The sequence below is a fragment of the Lepisosteus oculatus genome, chromosome 9, assembly GCF_040954835.1.
Source record: "Lepisosteus oculatus isolate fLepOcu1 chromosome 9, fLepOcu1.hap2, whole genome shotgun sequence".
Taxonomy (NCBI): Eukaryota; Metazoa; Chordata; class Actinopteri; order Semionotiformes; family Lepisosteidae; genus Lepisosteus; species Lepisosteus oculatus.
This window is the reverse complement of record NC_090704.1, coordinates 15,063,901-15,079,597: the sequence shown is the minus strand read 5'-3', so window position 1 is coordinate 15,079,597 and position 15,697 is coordinate 15,063,901. Positions and strand designations below refer to the sequence as shown.

General features: G+C 40.0%; 1 protein-coding gene across 1 annotated transcript in view; it reads right to left on the bottom strand.

The window, feature by feature from the left end:
• Positions 1–15,697, bottom strand: part of LOC102695154 (excitatory amino acid transporter 5) — a 53,541-nt gene that overhangs the window by 23,330 nt on the left and 14,514 nt on the right. The window contains exon 2 of the mRNA XM_006634837.3: positions 9,629–9,708. Within this exon, the coding sequence (XP_006634900.1) occupies positions 9,629–9,708 (80 nt within the window). The remainder of the gene's footprint in view (positions 1–9,628; positions 9,709–15,697) is intronic.

Genomic DNA, 15,697 nt, shown 5'->3' with positions numbered 1-15,697 from the left:
CGGACAGAATGAGAAAATGAAGACAGACTCCTCCTGCTCTCCCACCTTTGCACCATCCATTTTTAACACATCAAAAGATGTGAGCAGCCCCACACAGGAAGTTCAGTGCCAATGGGAGAAGAGACCAACAGCACCAGAAGTACCCAGGAACTTGCAATGTTTGCCGTAACAGTCTGTGCTGGAAAAGCCCAGGCTGTTTAATTTCACCCCTAGTGTGGCCAGCTGTGGGCCGCTGCATTTGGAATCCCATGTAATTGTAGAGTAGGTTGGCAGGAAAACAGAGCACTTTGCTTACTCCAGCATTGGACTAGCATTGGACTCCTTCTACTTCAACATCATTTTCCAATTGAAGCGTAACCTGACAGTTTCTTGGCAGAAAAACATTCTATATAACTGCTGAACACTGCTCTGAAAATAATCTGACTGTTTCAATTCCAGTCATGCTTCTTGTCACACTTCTGTTTTGTTACTGTTTCTTTATCTTGCAATGCTGATCCATGAGTTTCCGTGAGTAAAATCCACCCATATTCTAACCTCTTTATCAAATTGAGGGTTGCCAGAGCCTGTCCTGAAAAGCAATGGGTACGAAGCAGGATACGCCCTAGTATGTTTTTGGACTGTGGGAGGAAACCCATGCAAACATGGGTAGAACATACAAACTCCATGCAGATAGCACCTCATGTACAGAATTGAACCCAGGGCTCCAGAGTTGCAAGATAGCAAGGCTAATCACTGTGCCATCACTCCACCCTAGTTTTATATTAGCAATGAGATATTAGCAATATACAGTTGTTCCATACTAAAAAACAGTAAAAAGCAACAAAGAAGTCCTGGAAGACTGCAAGCAAGATCACAAAAATTAAATCAAAAATACAATATATTGCTACAACATTCTAATAGCATTATTTTTTAGAGCTAGGGTCCAGGAAATCCTAGATCTAGTCGTTTGTAATTGCCTCTGTCTGTACAAACCGCTTAATCCACAAAATGATGGGGTTACAAACAAATGAACTCTTTACAGTGAAGGTGAAGTCTGCTCTGATGTGAGCAGTAGGTAAAGATGTTCTTCATCTGACAGTGACATGGATCCTGTTGGTTGTAACTAGAGCACAACTCACAGGGTCTCAGCACAGGGTTTAACCACATCAAATGAGGCTGGGACGTCACTGGTATAACTAATCTAGAGCAATTAATCCACAGCTCTGCTCCCAGAAATAATCAGCTTGAGTTGTTACCAATATCGTTAAACCTTCTTACTTTCCCTTAATTTACTCTTTTTGAATTTTTGATTTTGCATGGGGAGACATGTTTTTCACAGCAAATATCATAAAAAATATATCATAAGTGCTCAGCTCCGCTGACATTCATCAGTAGCACAGGGGCAGTTTGGTTGACACTTAGTCTTATAAAGTGACTCACATCTAAAATATTGATCAAACCTTTAATTTGGTGTAATAATGTTGCTTAAAAACATGTAATTTACTGTATTTTGGATAGCTAGCCACTTTCCTAAAACACACCTATCAGCAGTCATAAAATCTCCTCAGAAATTAACTGAAACTGTTTGAAAATGTTCCAAAACATTCATTTTCATTGGCAGAGAGGTGTTCATGGCTGGTACATGAGAAAGATACCTGATTAGAAAAAGGACTCGTACACGAACACAAGACTCTCTAAAGGAATCTGGTAAAAAATTTTCACTTATTCACTTTTCCTTTTGAACAGATATATTTCCCCGTGTTTCAAATTATATGTAGACCCCTTTTATGTTATACATTTTGTGTGTTTAAAAATACATTTAAAAAAACCTCTCAGGAAAGTGGGTTATTGCACTTTATTTTCCTTCTGTGACATGAAGTGTGAGAAACAAAAGACTCCTTTAGTCAGAAAGGTTTAATTATTGCCGATGAAAATGTTTTAGAAGAATTTAGGAAGGATTTAGGATACCCTTCCAAAGTTCTTTTAAAGAACAGAACCCTGCTGTGCGACATAGAGTAAACAATGTCAAAACCAAGCCACATACATGTGTGTACTGAGGAATAAATGGATGAAGGGAAATAAAGCTGGAATATAGAGTAAAACAATCAATTTATAACGGAGCACGAATTCCAGATTACCAGGCTCAAAGGTCACAGTCTGTCACGCAATCCTACTCTACATATAAACTTCAAAAAAGACCAAACACCTGAAAAAGCCAAATAAATTTGATTTCTGAGGTAAATGTATGTTATTTACTGCATGTCTATTCATCACAAATGAATTCCCTTATATTGTAGAACACAGATGAGGAAAAAAGCAGCTTTTAAAAATATTTGGAACTGAAAGGGATAATTTAAAAGATTTGTATTTCCTGATTTGAAATTAGCAATTGCTGTGCAGTTATATCCCCAAACTACCTGTATGAGATCTCCAAAGCCACACAGCTTTTTTATTAGAGTTGTTCAATAATAATAATAATAATAATAATAATAATAATAATAATAATAATAATAATAATAATAATAATTATTATTATTATTATTATTATAATTATTATTATTATCAAGATCTTTGATACCACGCAGAGAAATGACGCTTCCCTTGCTGAAAACAACCAGTGAACTAAGGATCCCTTGAGCAGCTCTTCACCAGACCTTGAACATTCCTCCACCTCATCAGTATTAGACAGGGAAAACCAAGCCACCTTCATCAGGTTGCATGTCCTGGATGTGATAGGGAAACTACCTTTGTTTGAGCAGGTTCTCATTTAAGCTCTTTTTTGATAGATGCAGCTCTGTTTTTCCACTCTTCTTTCCCAATAATTTGCAAATGCCTTCCACACGTTTATCAAATAGGAAAGAGCAATGCAGTCCCTGTATGTATGTTCTTCCAACATATTTGTGAAAAGGTTAAGAACCTCAGACAAGCAAAATGTGCAAAGAATATTTTACAGAGCAAAAGAGCTAATGCACCACACTAATAATAGGACAGGTAGGGTTAATAACGTTGGCTTGATTGGTCTGTCAGAACTGGCCTGAGATACCCTCCCCTTGCCTGTAACAAAGAGAGAAATTAAATGACAAACCGCCTAATCCACAAAATGATGGGGTTAGTGAATGATTTACTGAATCCAGCAGATTATTCCAGTCCAGTAATAATCCAGAATAAATAAATAAAGAATTCTTTTTAGAATAATGGACATATAATCCACAAGACCACATGTTGTGTTGGAATTCAAATTCACAACTTGAGGGGAGGCAGAGGGAGTGCTTTTATTCTTCTGAAATTGTTTGAAAGAAGAACAGAACCAAAGAAAACTAATCTGAATCTCAGAGAGAATTCATTTTTTTAATTTTTGTTTGGGTTCTGTGTTTGACTACATTTTCATCAACCCCCTGAATTGTGATCTGAGGCCCTCTTGATTAAATCACAAAACATATCCAGGAGGGCATCAGGGATTCTGCACAATGTAATTACATATTACTGTTTTAATGTTGCCTTAGAGGGAAACGGCTTTCATCTATCCTCAGTATCTACAGTACATCCCAAATGTTCACACAAAACTATTTTCAAAATAGTAAACTGAAATGCGGCTCCATTGCTTTTGTTTGCATAGACAATTTAGAAACAGACAGCACGGTGCCTATTTGATCTACCTGCATGAAAATTCAGAAGCAACTATCTTTATATGTGTCTAAACATAGAAGGATATGACCGCACCTCTCTTCCTAACGGCACTGACTCCCCTGTAGGCGTGTCACGGTTACACACAATCCTTCAGAATCCCTTACCAATTCCCACAGACCCAATCACTCATGTCGGCACCCAACCATATAAGGACTACTCACCACGCTTAGTATTGGTTCACCAGAGGAGCTCCACTTCCCTGTAAACCTTAGTACTGCACTATCATTTATCTGACGTTCCGGTTTCTTGACCTATGCCTGTCGAAACTAGTTTAAAGGTTCTGCGATTTGGATAAGTACTGCGACTTCTTCCTGATAGCACAGCCCTCATACCAGCCCGATCCTGCGTGAAGGTTCAGTTACAGCTAGGGCACTTCGCCGTAACAAGGAGCTGTGGAGCCTCGAGCTCATAAAAGGGCAAATGGCTCAGAAAAGTGCATGTTCCTGGAGGAAAGCATTCATCGTCCCCCTTCCTCTTACAAAGTCCCAGGGGATGTAGCACTCAGCTGAATTGGCTAGAAATTGGTTATTTCGAATTAGCAGGCTGTAAAAGTAATCATACTTGGCTACCACAAACATAAAATGAAAAGGAAGAAAACAGCTCAAGATTTTGCCTTTAATAAGAGAACTCAGCTGCTGACCACTACTACAAACTATATTTGGTTACAATATTAATTATATTTTCAAAACCTATACTGGTCAGTAGTACTGTCATCATTTGCTGGCATCCAGTTCTCAGAATGTGGACATCAACATCATGTACCATTGCATCTCTTGGGTGCATGCGCTGTCTATGAGGATTCTGAGGAGGAATACTGAACAGGAGTCAGTTATTAAAAGAGTATGATATCGCAGGGTTCATGTTTTTAGCTTTTATCAGGAAGCACTGGGATGATGTCATTGAATAGTTTTAATTAGGATCTACAGCCTTTATGTGTCCACTGGCAATTGACACGATGCCCATTGGGACTCTTCTGCTGCTGGCTGGGGACACCATAATGTAATCCACTTGTGCTGAGTTACATGAAGGACAGTACAACCAGTATCCATCACCATGGGATCAGTACTTCTCCTGTGCCATTTTACATGTAACATGAACGTAAGGAGCTTATTCTGCAGAGCATTTACTGACGGCATTACACTTTCCAGCTTTATGTAAAACTTGGCTTAAGTCTTCACTAAGAAGTTAAGAAACGTGTTCATGGGTATGTCATAAACTCAAAAATGGGAATTTTGCAATGTGTTCTGATCATGCTGTTCTCAATATTTTTTTTTATTATTTCTTTAAATAATAATGAAATATTCTTAATCTAGTTTCCCATGTGACCATGTGCCTCCTGCATCTGCCAATCTTTTGAGACATGAACAGGATATTAGTTTTGTTGTTTTGTGATAATGAATATGGAGTAAACTATTTTCTCTTGAAGGCTTTGGATTTTACTATAGGTAATATTCATTATTTTTACCCCCGTGTGTTTAGATGCAGTCCACAACTTTTAAAGTGGAACTGCAACACTATTTTCGATTCTGGGGTTAGGAAGAATCAGCATTGATCAGTGCATTTCAAGCCACAATAAAAATAAAATGGACACAGTGACTTGTAAAACCTTCAATTTACAAAATAGACAAAATTTCCATGTTTGCTCAGTGCCATGATCTGCAATTCAGAATGAGGCAACAAAACTTCAGGTGATGTGTTGCTGCCTTATTACATTGTAAACAAGCAGACTTATGAATAAATCTCTTTTAATGCAATAGAAATATTGCACTTGATTTTGCCGAAGAATGGAGCTTACTTATTAGGTCTGCATGCAGATCGTGTTGGAACATTTCTGCTGTTAAATGTCTGCGGTACAACCTGTGCTTATTTGCTAAAACTTCACATTACATTAGTCATTATGGAAACTAGCAAGCAGGAAGTGCCACATCATGTTGCAATTTGTGGGAACTCAAACGCAAGTGACTTACAGCACCTTCACAAAGTTCACGATTTTATGGTTAATTCAAAATTTGAAAAATTGTTCTAGGAATTAATTTATTTTGTTCCTGAGATTTAATAACTGGTCTGAGAAATTGGGACTGCAGTTCCTCTTTAACCCTATTGCAGTAAAAATCATGATTTAAGCTAACCAGGACAGGGCACTGAGAACTGTTGCATGAGTAGCTGAACATTCTGTGTACTTTGTCATTTGAAAGTCCAAATATATCTTTGCCTCCTGACACAAAATTTCATTCTTTATAAGGTAACACAAAATGTTGATCTCTGCTGCAGTTAATGTATAAAAGGTACTCAGCAAAGTTCATGCTTGATTCTTTATCTCTTCTAAAGAAATGTGTTTCAGGTGTTTTGTAATAAATATATTGCAAAACTTTGACAGTCTGCTGTGACATATTGCATCCCTACACTGTACAGTGCCATACTGTACTTGAGGTGTCCTATTACTACTGTAAGTGTTCTTGGCAGTAGATGTGTTGGTGTCTTAATCGTGCTATGTAACCTATGCTTCCAGGACAGGCTCTAGCTTGTCAAAACCATTATCAAAACAAGCTACTATCAGATAATGGATGAAGTGTAAAGAAGACATCCCATTGATGCTTCCATCCTAGTAGCTAACAAACGGATGCAATAAGCAAGTACAAACATGTGCAAGTTATTTCATTAGCGGTTTTTCTGGTAAATCAGGTTTGCAAATCAGCTTCACAATTGTCCTGTCATGCTTTCAAACCCTGCCATCTGAATTCTGAAACACTTATCATTATTTCTCAAGAAAGAGATAGGAGGTCAATTAAACTCTGCTGTGAAAATTGGTTGCCGTCTGGTAGGAGATGTGACTTTTAGCACTTCTGCTCTCTTGGCAAACGCAAATCAATTGCTGCAAAGTGTCCAGCTATCATGTAGGATTTCATGCCTTTTTTAATTTTTTTTAATCATTTATGGCCATCAGTCGAGCTCAAACAAATATAGGACTGTCCAAGTCTTAAAAGGGGCTAGAAGTGCTACAGTAGGTGGTTGTTTTGTGTCATTTTCCATATGTAATTCAACATCACTACATTGATATGCTCTACTGTATGTACTGTATCACTTCAAATAGCCCCTGCAAGGATAGCTACCGTGCTTGGATTTGATTTTCAGCACCCAAATTGTATAACATACCAAAACAGGCATTAAGACCAATTAAATATATCACAAACACATGTATGTTTTTTATTTGCCTTACTGGAGTTCATATAATAAATAAGGTACACCAGGTGGTTTTTTATGAGCATAATGTGGTATAGGATAAGGCATTGCCTAAAAACACCAGTCAAGGGCTTATTAATGATTATGAAGCAACATGGTAACAAGGGCGAAACAGTTTTCAGTTACTAACAGCAAATGAACACTCTATTATATGATTGCAGTAATGCAATAAGGTCAAAGGCTTATATCACACATCTGCAGCTGACTTAATCCTACTCACTGCCCTGCCCCAGCAGCTAATAAAAATACAACCCCCACGTCCTTACGTCACATGGCATCTCAAAGACTAAATAATCCCAGAGCATGTGAGCTCTTATTTCTATTTGCACAAAAAACTCCCAACTTCCTTCAAGTTTCTGGCTTGTACAAGGTATCATTGACTGTTCAATATAGACAGGCCTTTTCCAAATTCCACAATTCCATCACATATTGCACACTTTTTTGGTTATAAATCCTACATTTTAATTTGTATTCCTCTATAAGCAGGTCTGCGGTACTATTAAAAATGCTAAGCTCTGATACAACCTGATTTGCTAGAGATTTGCTAGACTGTTCTTGATTTACAGGACCTCAGAATATCCTTTTGTTGCTGTTATGTGTTGAACTATAGTATTCTGGCCACAGGACAAGTAGACTTCACCCGTTCAGACTGAGTGAAGCAAGGGGCAGCTGAAAGGTGGAGATAGGGTGGAGGAGGAAAGCTTGAGATGAATGTGAGGGGAGGCGTTTGAGTTCAGTTTATGTGATGATGGTGGTAATGTCACGCCCAGTACACCTAGAGGGCGCTCTACTTTTCACCTGTTCCTAGTTCCTTGTGATTATTCATGTCTTTCTGGTGTGTCTAGTTGTGTAGCCTATTTACTTCCTGCTTCTGCTCTGCTACTTGCTCAGGTATTGTATTGAGGTTCAGATGTCCTTGTCCTTGTCCTTGTCCTTGTCCTTGTCCTTGTCCTTGTCCTTGTCCTTGTCCTTGTCCTTGTCCTTGTCCTTGTCCTTGTCCTTGTCCTTGTCCTTGTCCTTGTCCTTGTCCTTGTCCTTGTCCTTGTCCTTGTCCTTGTCCTTGTCCTGAGGGCATAGGTTTCTATTCGGCATTTCCTGAACTGCTGAGCCTGGGCTAACCCCCGTCTTGCCGCTACGCATAGGGTCTATTTTCGCTCTCCTGCCATTCCACGGTTCGTCGCCTCTGACTTACGTGACAGGTAAGGTGCAGCATTGTGAAATTGACTTGCTTTTGTTATCCCTCCCGAACTTCAGTTAATACCTTCCATTGGATTTGGACATGGATTAACATATAAAAACATGAATATAACAAGGTATTTACAAGACACCCACTGAGCTAGTACAGACACCCCTGGGGGACCATAGTCAAAATATGGAAAAAAGTACATTTGCAATTTCCCGCACCTGCAAAATATTTTAATATCAAAAGTGAAAGTCTGCATTTATTGTAGCTTCTCTCCTTTAATCTAAAAAAAGACAAAAGCAAAGGTTTTAATTTATCAACATATTTGTTTAATCTATCTCACTCTCTTTCATGTAGATTTAAAAAATGTCCCTGAAAGGCATTTCTGCTTCCATTTCCTACTGTAGGTGAACATAAGGCACTTGCTTTGATCCACATCTTGCCCCAGACATTAAAACATTCCACTCACTGATAATCCCTTTCTTTCTCACAAAATTAAATTGGCATTGCCTTAATCTCCTTATTGCAAGCCTCAATATAATATTCTCTCACCCTCTGGTAGGTGGAATATTGACCTGCAAACAACTGACACACGTGACTTTAAACGCTCCCAGGATTCTCTTTTTCTGTCAGTCCTTTCGGAAATTAAGATTCTTTGTGATCAAGAGCACCTGTCATTTTTTAGATGCTTCAAAATCCAAACAAGTGTAACATACTGAAGAATACAGAAAAAAAGTATTCCAACTCTGCAACTCACAACTGGTAAATCACTGAAGCTAAGCAGGTGTGAGCCTTGTCGGTACCTGGATGGGAGACCTCCTTGGAAAAACAAAGGTTGCTGCTGGAAGAGGTGTTAGTGGGGCCAGCAGGGGGCGCTCACCCTGTGGTCCATGTTGGTCCTAATGCCCCAGTATAGTGACAGGGACACTTTACTGTAAACAGGTGCCATCCTTCGGATGAGATGTAAAACCGAGTTACTGACTCTCTGTGGTCACTAAAAAACCCAGGGTTTTTCTCAAAAAGAGTAGGGGTGTAACCCCGGCGTCCTGGCCTCCAATTCTATGAATTGGCTTCATTACTCTGCTCTCCTCCCCACTAATAGCTGATGTGTGGTGAGCGTTCTGGCGCACTATGGCTGCCATCGCATCATCCAGGTCGATGCTGCACATTGGTGGTGGTGGAGGGGAGTCCCCATTACCTGTAAAGTGCTTTGAGTGGACTGTCCAGAAAAGCGCTTTATAAGTGTAAGCAATTATTATATTATTATTTTTAAAACCACTGAGAGCTGGAGAAGGACATTGTGTGGAAAGATATGTGGTAGATTTTTCATATGTAAGCGAATGCACCATAACCAACAGATGCAAAAAAGTTTATGGAGAAAGACATGCTTGATAAGTGCATTAAACAACATTTTGTGTGTAAGTCATGAGGAGCAGAGCTGTGCTTGGATCCCCTGTATAGGTAGAGCAGTATAGCAGCAGTGGAGAAGGTGGAATCAGACAAAGGGAGAAAAGACGAAAGGAAGAGAGAAGATCTTACCTGGAAACAACAAGTGGAAGAATAAGCATTTTCAACATTCTCATCAGGAGCTCTCCTGGAAATTGGAAATATTTCACCTCCTGCGACAGAAAAAAAACCCACATTAGAACTGGCTGGCATAGAGAGAAATACAAAAATAATAATTGCTTTCTGTAGATTTGTATGTAAAACCCATGTGACTAGTTTCCCTTTTAGAAGTTTTAGAAGTGGGATCTGATAATAATAATAATAATAATTGCTTACACTTATATAGCGCTTTTCTGGACACTCCACTCAAAGCGCTTTACAGGTAATGGGGACTCCCCTCCACCACCACCAATGTGCAGCATCCACCTGGATGATGCGACGGCAGCCATAGTGCGCCAGAACGCTCACCACACATCAGCTATCAGTGGGGAGGAGAGCAGAGTAATGTAGCCAATTCATAGAAGGGGATTATTAGGAGGCCATGATGGGGTAAAGGCCAGGGGGGAAATTTGGCCAGGACACCGGGGTTACACCCCTACTCTTTTCGAGAAGCGCCCTGGGATTTTTAATGACCACAGAGAGTCAGGACCTCGGTTTTACGTCTCATCCGAAGGACGGCGCCTGTTTACAGTATAGTGTCCCCGTCACTGTACTGGGGCATTAGGACCCACACAGACCGCAGGGTGAGCGCCCCCTACTGGCCCCACTAACACCTCTTCCAGCAGCAACCTTAGTTTTTCCCAGGAGGTCTCCCATCCAGGTACGGACCAGGCTCACACCTAGATAAGACTCAAGAGTTGCATACTTTTAAACTAGAGACCCATCACAACCCTGTCTTCAAATCCTCACAGAGCTACATACTGTAGTGAGACAAAAAATGGGGCAATGGTGAAGACTCCCGGAACCTTCTGGTTTAAAGAGCCACATTCCCACTAAGGCTACAATAAATGTGACTCAATGGATTTAAAGGGCAAGGAGAGAGCAAGAAACACACTAATGTTTAATAGCTAAGGACATAATAGGTTCATTAAGTTGATCTGAGCTCACCTTGAATGAATACCAGTAGCCTTGTGGGTCTCCGAGGTAAAAACCTCTGTCCCATAATATTCTAAATGTAATTGTATTCTAATTTGTATGAATAATAACCTGAGAAACTCTTTTCTCTCAAAGTTGGGAAAAGAGCCACATTTAATACAAAAAAATAAATATGCTGATTTTGGTTTTCTACTATTAATGTCTTCTCTCCAGTTTTCTGCAACCCCCTCCAGCTCTCCTTCTCTCTCCTATTTGCACTGATAATTAGTTCTGGCTGCAGAGATGGAAAAGACTGACTCCACAGTGCTTTGCAATGAGTGGAAAGGGTTTGGCTGCCTTTTTCCTAACAAGCTGAGCCAGAATCAACACGCGTGCAGACAGCTCCAGGAACCACAGAGTCTGTTACAAGGGAGTCACATGTGTGAATGGTGAGTGTGTTTGTCCTTTGGGGGGTGCAATTCAAGTGACATCATGAGCATTAAATAACGAGCAGAAAATGCCTTGACCCCTCAGTTAACGTCATCCTAAAATTGGAGTGGGTTTTCGACAGTTTTTGGACAGGGTGTTTCCAGTAACTTTTGGGTGCAGCATTTTAATCATTTTTGTACCCAAACTTATGTCACTAGGAATAACAAAACCAAGGATTAAGCATCCCGAAAGGATTATGGAGTGTTTAGTGAAAATTTGGCGTAACTTGCTTGGATGAGGGCTGAGCACCTGGCCACAGGACAAGGAGGCCGGGACCCCCATGCAGCGTAAGGAGTGACCAAGGGGCAGCTGCAGAGGTGGAGATGGGGTGGAGGTGAGATGCAAAAGATGTATGCGAGGGAGAGAAGGGAATCATACAGTGCCGTATTTCCCATTAGGCACAGTGCCAAGGGCCTACGAAATTGTTAGGGCGTACGAAGGAGGGAAACACCAGTGATTAATGAAAAACCCCCAAAATGAGCTGAAACAACGTGCTTGCGATCGACTCTAGGTACTCCAAATCAATAATTATACACTAGCGGCTGTTCTAGAAACTGGAAGTATCGAAGTGATGGTTGCTCGACTGGCTCCATCAATCACTTGGTTTAGGATTAGAATAGTTGAAAGTGCATCATGTCAATCGATGTTATTCAATTGGTGTTAAACACTCGTTTTGCACATTTTGGAGTGAAAGTGCCTAGGGCCTAAGAACGCCAAAATCCAGCCCTGGGATCATATACAGTATTTATAGGGTTTTAGGAGAGGAAATGATGTCAGGAGTGATTTCTAATTACTGACAACCAACTCTGATTGAACTTGGTTGTAGTCATCTCTTCCGCACTTTCAACTTTCAAAAGTTCCATTTTGGAGCCACCAGCAGTTTCTTTGAGCTGGTGACTCCCTGAAATCACTCCTGCACTGCAGAGGGAGAGTGAGGAAGTGGAGATGGGAGCCACTCAGTTACAGACATGCTGTTAGATCTGTTTTGACTTACAGTACAGCAGAGTGAGGATCACTGGAGGAGGGGCTGTATCTCACAAGGGTGACAGGCTCCTGCGAGTCTCTGTTTTGCTGAGATAGAAGTGGATGACTAATCTCATCTGTACATCCCAACCCTAGGTGACATTCTGAAACTGTGTGCTACCTTCTGGGAGATTTAAGTCACATTTGGCTAGCGACATGTACTAGGCAAGGACTTAGAGTAAGGGTCTTTTACTCGTGGAGAACTTTTCACCTTTTCAGCAACATTTAATTCACCCAACACGTAAGCACAATTATCACTATTACATTACTTCTTTAATTGTAAAATGGTACTGTGTTGTTAATTTTCTGAATTAATTCCTTTGTAAAGGAATTAATTAATTCCCTATTAAAGGAATTAATGTGATAATCTCTTCTTTGGAATTAAAAGCAGTAAATAGCAACTCCATTTCTTTTTTTGGAAATCGTACATTTCCTTAGACGGAATTAAACTCATTTCTTAATTTTGTTTTTTGTATTAAACTAAACCGCAAAAATAGTACCTCTTACAGTATAAGTACAATTATAAACATTCTGTACAGTAGAAAATTCATAGTGAGGTATCCAATTACAATCCCAAAAATAAAATGAGAGTTTTGTAATTCTGAAATAATTTCTGAATTTTGAAAAAAAAAATATAGGTGTGGTCTGTTGGTTTTTACTGACCTTCTGGTATGATTTTAATGATTTAATCTCCTGCTATTTGAAAGCTCATGGCATCTACAGTATCGTGTATAGCATAGACAATGAGATGTCTTTAATTTTTCATTTTACTGCTGAGATGATACAATAATATTTGAGGGTCTCTAAGTCACAGGTTGATTAAAAAAGAGAAAGTTGAATTTAATTATGTCTTTAACAGGGCACGGCCCCAACTAGCTCTGTTGGTAGAGCATGAGACTCACAATCTCAGGGTAGTGGATTTATGTTCCACATCGGGCACCAGATCCTTCATGTTGGAGGTTGGGCACAAGGCTAACAATCCTGTCCCGTAAAAAACTAAATGTTACAGAAACAGCAACAGGATGTTGCTACCCCTACATGCCTGAAGGCATAACAGGCAAACATCCATCATCCATTAACAGGGCATGCAATTGTTTCATCATCTCTGAAAATCAGATCATGAATACACAAATTCCCCTCAAGTGAAATAGATGTATTAACCGATGATTCATCCAGATTTCTCACTTTCAGTTTTTGAGGTGGGGGTTACAGTGTATTTTTTCATTTAAATTTGAAATTATAGTTGATTTCTCATTGAGAGACAGATAAGAAAAGAAGACAATAAACCTGTACATGTGCCCTCCTAAACCTGCACTGACGGCTCATATCCTCTTTTCCACGCTGCAAGCACACACAGTAAATAGCAGAGACTGAGACTGAAGTGGCTGACTTACAGTATAGACACCTGACCAAACAAGGTGGTGCTGTAAACACAACAAGAAGGAGGCATTGCTGACTTCAAAACCACATAATTCTTGCAGCACTTAGTCAAAATGCAAGTTGTCCCTTGAGAAATCCTGGTCATGATCAGTTAATGATTTCAGAATATTTTGCAATCTAGAAATACCAAATCAGCAGTAAAAAATTCTAATGAATGTGTGGGGGCCATTTGGCATGTTCAGCCAGTTGTGGGACTGGCAATCTAGGAGTGTGATGCTGCCTGAATCCCCTTCTTTCACTATTACGAGGAAGAATCTAGGGGTGATCTAGATGAGGTAGCACGTGGGGTGCAATAGGGATGAGAGATATTTAAACATAGGAGATAGAAGAAGAAAGAATCTAGCCATCTTCCTGAATGGGGAGGTGCGGTGGCACTGTGGCTGGAAGGTTGCCAGTTGAAATCCAACAGCTGGCAGAGGAATCCTACTCCATTAGGCCCCTGAGCAAGGCTCTTAACCCCAACTGCTCCAGGGATGCTGTTTAAATGGCTGACCCCAAGCTTCTCTCTCCTTGTCTGTGTCTCACTGAGAGCAAGCTTGGATACGTAAAAAGATAAATTCCTAATGCAAGAAATTGTATATGGCAAATTAGGTGGTCTTATCTTATAACTTCCTCTACAAATTGCCTTTCAGCACACAGCAGTTTTCACCCCTTTGCTATATCACATGAAAGCAGTCTAAAGAGATTCACAGATTCCAGTGCTTGACTCCTTAACAAGTAAAACAAGTGTGAAATATTCCAACAAGATGCTGCAGCCACACTTTTTCTAAGAGAAAATAATGTAGGAATTGCTAATATTTCCAGTTTGTCGAGTGAAGTTTACAGAGATCTGTAAGCATATAAAAATAGTGGATTTAATAGTACCCTGTTTAACTGCCTGTCTATTGATCTTTATTTATCTAATTTAAATGGATTACAGATAACAGCTCCATCACCCCCTCTGCCCTGGTTTTCCCTTCATCTGTGAGTTTGCTAGTTTGTTAAACAGTTTGTGAAAGCTGCTTTTCTTTAAGCAGTTGCTTTAGCATATGAGCAAAAGATGTATGCAATGGCCAGAGTTCATCTTAGTTTCCACAATATTAACCAAATTAGGGAGTGACTCCTCCTGTAAATGGGACTCCAGACTATCATAGGTATTTACCCCCCATCAGTGCTGTTCCTCAGTCATACATCTCTGTGGATTGGAGCAAGTGGGGTACAGTACCTCACTCAAGATACTGCAGTAGTGTCTGCAGTGGAGACATGAACTGACAACCTGTCAATCATGAGTCTATATTCGTACACACTATGCTACATCATTCCCTATATTACTTTTTTTTAAACAATTTATAATAATAAAATATAAAATAACAAATAATATATTTTGGATAGGTGGCCAAGGGATTTCACAGTCTTCTTAAATATTATTGTAAAACTGTGCTGTGTTTTTTTCCGGTGGAAACGTGGAGAGCATATCATCCATGTTTGAAGTTCATGCATGTTGTTTAATTTATATTACCAATTCACTGCTAACAATCCCCCACCGGTGCAGGATTCTTCAACAAGCAGCCACCTAGCAGGCAGAACCTAATCAGGACCCAGAATCCAATGGTCACAGGCAGCACAGGGCCAGCCACAGCACACAGTAATATTGGGAAAATAACCCAACAATGACGGTGGATGCTATTGTCACGGTGTGGGGTAAACAGTGAACCGCAGGATGGAGCAATGAGAGGAACAGTGAACCTTCCTGGCACAGAGCAGCGGTATGAGGAGCCAGTCGCACACAGAGCAGAGGCAGGTGACAATCTCGGATTAGCTACACACTTGGCGGAGCAGAGCACCACTCCAGACTGTGACAAGAACACCGAAACACTGAAGAGGCAAAGAAAAGGCTCAGCTGACCCCACCTGCAACTTGGCAACTTGGAGGACAAGGAAACGCCAAGAAATAATGAGTTAGAAACTCAGAACTATTATAAGAACAAAATAAAATGGTAAAAAAATAGAGTGAAATTAATACAAGCAAAAAGAAGATACTGGTGAATAAAACCTCTCAAAATTATCAATGAAGAGGAACTAAAACATTGACTGCAAACACATGGTGCACTTCCTCTCACAACTGGAAGCAACTGGTTACATTAATGCACTACAGAAT